The 6,148-nt window shown below is 35.8% G+C and overlaps 1 protein-coding gene across 3 annotated transcripts in view; it reads right to left on the reverse strand.

The window, feature by feature from the left end:
* Positions 1-6,148, reverse strand: part of FOCAD (focadhesin) — a 252,868-nt gene that overhangs the window by 49,583 nt on the left and 197,137 nt on the right. For all 3 annotated transcript variants that reach the window (XM_025051385.1, XM_006918338.3, XM_015594517.2), the window contains 2 exons: positions 5,074-5,190; positions 2,378-2,616 (listed from right to left, as the gene is read on the reverse strand). In XM_025051385.1, the coding sequence (XP_024907153.1) occupies positions 2,378-2,616; positions 5,074-5,190 (356 nt within the window). The remainder of the gene's footprint in view (positions 1-2,377; positions 2,617-5,073; positions 5,191-6,148) is intronic.

Raw genomic sequence — 6,148 nt, forward strand, 5'->3', positions numbered from 1 at the left:
AGGAGTATATCTTTCAAAAAAAAAACACACACACACACACACACACACACACACACACACACACACACTTTTAGTAGCTTTAACTAAAGAAGTCCTATTATAGTTGTTCTTTGGATTAAAATATACTAAGCTAAACAAATGCTAAAGTACTAGTATCCTCTGGGCGTTATGACAGAAGCAAGCTTTGAAATAGTATGCTTTTCTGAATAAATTCTAGACTGAAATTTAAATTTAAGTGACTTTTTCATAAGCTTCAGCAAAAAAAAAAAAAAAAAATTGATTGTCATAATTCTCTTTTACAAAGCAATTTTTCATTCTTGAGACCAACATATCCCATTCCCCCACAGGGCCATTTTGGGCCTCTTATTTGATGTCATTGACTATTCAGAGTCAATAGCCCTCAAAACATATACCTTAATTTTAGAAAAATGGACACTTTCTTCAAAAATGCCATTATCTGGTAACACTGTCATTATTTAGCAAAATATTTATTAGTACCAAAGGTATACATTTCAGGTTTCTCTGCTCCAAGAAATTAAGAAGGTGGGAACCATGAATAATTATACTGGTGGCTGCAGTACTAATACCAGCCAAAAAAGAGAATGCTATCAAACACAGGATCATTAAGGGAAAATTAAAATTTGCAGTTATTCTGCGGGCACTCAGCCATGGGAAGAGCCTCTCCGTGTCCGACCTCAGGGTTTTCTGCAGGTGCGAAGTCAAGTAAGATAAGATAGGGGTGGAAAGCAATCTAGGAACCAGACATAAATGCTTTAGGGGAATCACCATAGGTTTCTCTGGGTAGCATGATTAAATTAACCACAAACGCAAGCTTGTCAAGCCCTAAAACCAGCAGCAGCTCATCCAAAACTAATGAAAAGGGGGCCAGAGCCAGGATAGGATGAAATGAGTTGCCTGGAATTAAACTGCCATGGCTCATTTTTAGTTTTAAAATGTGTTGCTTGAAAAGATACTGAAGAAAGAGCATGAACACAGATGGTGAAGAGACTGCCGTTTGTAGCATAGTAGCAAAAGGGGAAAAAAAACACTTTCAAGTTTTGTTTTTAAAAATACTTTTTGTTCTGTCACACACACAAGATATTTTACAGTCGATTCACATGCAAAAGGAAGCTTTTTGTTTATGTCCAGAACCAGGCCTATATATTCTACCACTGGTGAATAGAACAAAATGAATATTCTGGAAACGTTTCATTTATGATCACAAAGACTGAGCCAAATTTTCCTAGTCATCTGACAGATGTTTCCAAGAGCTGACAATGATTATCTGAATTATGGTATTTCCCTAGATCAATAGCAATTCTTATAAAGGTTTCGCTTTTCGGTATTTGCACAAAACTATGTAAATTATAAATGGAAACTTAACTACTGGTTTTAAACTGAAATCTAAATATAGCATCATGTCATCCAATTTATCCACATCAGCACCATTTCTTGCCTTTGGACAGACAGTTCGTTTCTGCCAACCAGGGAAGTCTCACGACAGTTAACATCATAACAGGATGCCTCTCTCTACCATCCTATTTCCAATGCCGGAAAATGGGGCTAAATTCCAAGGTAGTGACAGTTAAATATTCATGATAGTCAAATATTCATGCTGTACCACACTACAGTAAATCTGGATATATAAAATTCTAAGATTTGTTATAAAATAAAGATTAAATATAAGGAACAACAAAACTAGATTCATGTATGGGAAAACTTTCCCATTTAGTGGAATTTTCCACCTGGGTCTTTGATATTCATTAGCTACATTCAAGGGTAAAGCTAGCAGGCCAAAAAAATGAACAATCAAACTGAATAAAACATACAGTATAATATGCACAGATTAAGACTCTTTAAGGTTTATAAAACTGTAGCCAGGGCACAGGATAAAAACATTTAAAACTGGGTACATACAGTTCTCGGGTGATTGATCCCCACGACCCCAGGCACAAGGGACACCTCAATCCTTTCCTCCCATTTTACAGTGATATCAATAAAGGATCAGCAATTATTTTCACCCTTATAAACGAAGGGGAAAAATAGCTTTTCTTTATTTATAGCACCATAAGATTCAACTTTTCCTCATGTCTATTACAGAGATGTATTCAAGGCTTTCACCTAAGCACGAAATGATTTTTGAACAATTTATCACTTTAATAAGAGCAACTCTTAACATATGTTAATATCTATGTGATGGTATTTTAGAAAGACAAATTCACCCATAAAGGAGGATAAATGATCAAAGTGCCCATCTCAAAAACTTTAGCAAGCACATAGTGCTCAGATGTAATGTTTATGTATGAGTGTGTATCTGTGTAAAATCCTTCACCTAAATCACAAAGAGGGAAAGCAGGGATATTTTGATAAACCATACCTGAGTTTCTCCTCACACAAGCGAGAGAGAAACATCCCCAAAGCAAGGCCCATGTGGATTTGCACGGCTTGAGACTCATCAGCACTTGGTTTCCCAGGTAACCTGGCAGTCAGCATGTTCAGGATTTCCTCAACCTTCTCTTTGCAAGAGGTAATGAAAACTGGCACAAGGAGAGACAAAGCCGTGGCAGCCGCAGAACGGGCGATGGCACTAGCTGTGTTTTCACCAGAATAGGATTTCTGGGACATGCCAAAGAAAGAAAACAGGGGGTTGGCCTTTTGTTTAAAACATGAAGGAAATATATCTATCACAAAAACAATACGAGCTTCTCTTAGCTCCACCCCCACCAAACAAAAAAAATAATTTAAAAAAATCTGTTTCTGTGTTCATCTACGGGTTACATTTTCACTCTTACTGAAACAATTTGCTATTAAACAATCAGTTAACAAATAATATCTTTTTAAATTGAAAAAAAATTATAAGTGTCTCCTTAAAAAGGATGTGAATTCTCTCACCAGAAAGCCTGAAATCATTTCAGTGTTTTGAAAGCCCACATGTATATATAATGAAAAACATAAAGTGAAGCTATCTAAGCTTGGAGAAACCACCAAGCCACATTATAAATGTCCAGAAAGCCAGGAGTTTTCCGAGAGTGAAAGAAAAATGGGAGGTGGGGCAGTTTAAGTTCAGTATTGAAGGGTAAGTATAAATTTAGCACAGGGATCTACTGGCAGATCTCCCAAAATTTTTCGTGGGAACATTTCCCAGTAGATGGATTATTTCCTACAGGGGGTTAATTCCTTTTAATTAAAAAGGAAGTTGAATCCTAAAAGCCTCTGGTTACAAAGCAATAACCAGCTATTGAAAATGAAATGGAGAGCTCTATATGTTCCTTCCTATATGTAATTATGGGAAAAGAAATGAGTAACAGCCCTAATAAAATGACAGGGCAGCCGAATATGAACAGCTTCTACAAGAACCCCACGTTAGAGAGAGCTCCACCAGGTATTATATACATTTATAAACGTCTCAAGTGGGGAAGAAAGTCCTTTTATCATTTCTCACTATTACCCGCTTCAAATTTTCAGACACACTATAAAGGCCATGCTGTCCCTTGCAGTCAAAGCACATTAAAAAGTGTGTTTAATTCTATACTCATTTGCTCTCTAAGTTTTAGTACTTTGATAGAAATCAAACATGTGCTAAGGTATTCTTTAAGTTAATGTAACCCTATTGCAATGACAATACTACTCAAAATTACCCAGCTGCTGAGACACTGGAAATAAAGGAAGTGACTTTTGAAATAAGGCTTTGAAAAAAGTATAATAATGCGAAAATCACAATGGTAAGAGGCAATCCTGAGCTGGCTAGTGAGGAGATTATTTTTACTGGTTTGCAAGAACTAAGCAGCATTATTAGAAATCTCATACAATATCCTGTCCTGCTGTATATCTGAACCGGATAGCTATTGCAAGGACCTCCATATAAGCTAACAAGTTTTTCACCCATCATTAAAGAACACTTCTGACAGAAAACAAATCATCATAAAGAAATTACTTATGTGAGAACAATCAACCTTCCAATTTAATTCCACATTATCTAGGAAGTCATTTTTTTTTGTCCTCAAGTATAGTTAAAAATCTAGTTCCAGACCCTAAGCCCCAGATGAATACATACCAGGTCCTCTCAAGGGCAGGAGGACAGAGGCACAGAAAGAAGACCTAAGGCAATGGAGTTTCAGACTAAATTCATGATCTTAGCAACTGTTCAGGACCTGTGCTATATTTTTATTCAAATCAACTATAATCCGCTGCCACTCAGCTGATTGTCCCATGATCACTGTAATTCTCTAAGCAATGGACAGTGATAAGGCAGAACCAAAATATTCCTAGGCGGACACAGAAGTAAAGCATTCACTACACAGCCAATAAAGGGAAAATGAAGTCTAAACAAAAATAGTGTGTTTTCAGTTTGCTTCAAATCTTAAGATATATGCATGAAGAAAGATGACTAACAGGTGCTTTTTATGATCAACAATATCATTCTGTATTTATATAGTACTTTGTGGTTTTCAAAAGATTTTTCTATAAATTATATAATTTGATCCTCACAATCTTGTATAAAGTTGGCAAAGCATTAGTTTTTACTTAATTTTACAGATAAGGAAAATAAGATGATGGATTAAGTGTCAGGTCAACTGTCACAAAACTAATAAGGGATGAAGCAAGGGCTACAATCACTACAGATAATATTGTTCAATCATTTCATTTTATATAAATAGGGAAACAAAGGTCCTGAGCAATTAAGTGAGCCACCCATTGCACATACCCTGAAATGGGGAAAAAAAAAAACAGAAAACCCCCCCAACAAACTATGACTAGAAACTCAGGATCCCCCTATCTTCAGCCAATGTTTATTTTACGACAACCATAGCTCTGGACTGTGACTACATATTAGAATAATCTACAAAGCTTCTAAAATACTGATATCTAGAGCCCAATCCTGAGCAATTAAATCAGAGGTGAGGCCTATAGATCAGTATTTTTTTCTATTATATGTTTAAAGTTCCCCAGGTGATTCTAATGTACAGCTAAGGCTGAGAATCATTACAGGATATCATGAATTTCATGTGAACAATTGATATGAGAAGAGTCAACCCTTGAGTTTTCTAATCATTTTTTATTTCTCAGACTTACATAATAAAACCAGGAGAAAAGCTGTCCTCTGGGTTGGTAATGGCTATCCACAATGACCAGGAGAGTGTCAAACACCATGGAAACCCACTCTTTCATTGAAAGGAAATTAGGCTGAACCTGCAGATAAAGAAAACAAAATGATAATGAAAAAAATTAAAAATCTACACATAATTTCTAGATTCAGGGACAACCCCCTTCTGTATTAAAGAATGAAGTGCTATTATTAAAAAGTAAACTTCACCTGCCAGGACTGAAGGACGTGGGTAGATATTTGACAAACACACATCCTCACCTGTGCTCCAAAAGAAATAAGATTTACCTTTTATACAAGACTTAGCAGAGGAGAGAAGACGGGGGCTGCAAAAACAAATGTATCCAAGAGCTCCTAAGAGCTGTGTTTAGTGAGGATAATGTGAAGGTTAAAGGGAGACATATACAGAGAAAGCAACTCCAAATTTCTCAATTCTCTGACTTGCCATTTCACAAAGGAGGCAGTTAAGCAGCCTACAAAATTTTGATCACCATCTCTAGCATTTCTGCTTACTATCATTATATATTTATCATTCAAGAGACATCACAACATTTGCCAAGCTAATTAGGCATGAAAACATAATTGATTTTCAGTTTGGAAAAGAAGAGGAAAGAGAATGCAAAAAAAAAAAAAAAAAAAAAAAAATTTAATTTTCTTCAAGCCAAGTGATAGAAACCCCATGTTTAATTGGGAAAGGAGGGGGGAAACAAAAGAAGGGGAGATGAATATAAATGTATTTGAAAATATTTTTCTAACGCAAATTTCAGAAATATCTTCAAACGTTACCTTACTAGATGAACAAACTTTCTCAGATTCCCTATATTAACTTAAATGTAAGGATCGGTTATTCCCAAAGCACAAGTTTGTCACACACAAAAAAGCAATTAATTCTTTGAGTAAATTACAACATAATTAGAAAAGAGCTTCATAAGCTAGAGACTGAGATTTGACTCTGATTAGAAATGATACCAAACATTTTTCCCCAGTCTGTTTAAAGCCAGGTTACACTGTCTTCCCATTCAACACCAGTCCTAGAAAAAGACG

The sequence above is a fragment of the Pteropus alecto genome, unplaced genomic scaffold (assembly GCF_000325575.1).
Source record: "Pteropus alecto unplaced genomic scaffold, ASM32557v1 scaffold95, whole genome shotgun sequence".
Taxonomy (NCBI): domain Eukaryota; kingdom Metazoa; phylum Chordata; class Mammalia; order Chiroptera; family Pteropodidae; genus Pteropus; species Pteropus alecto.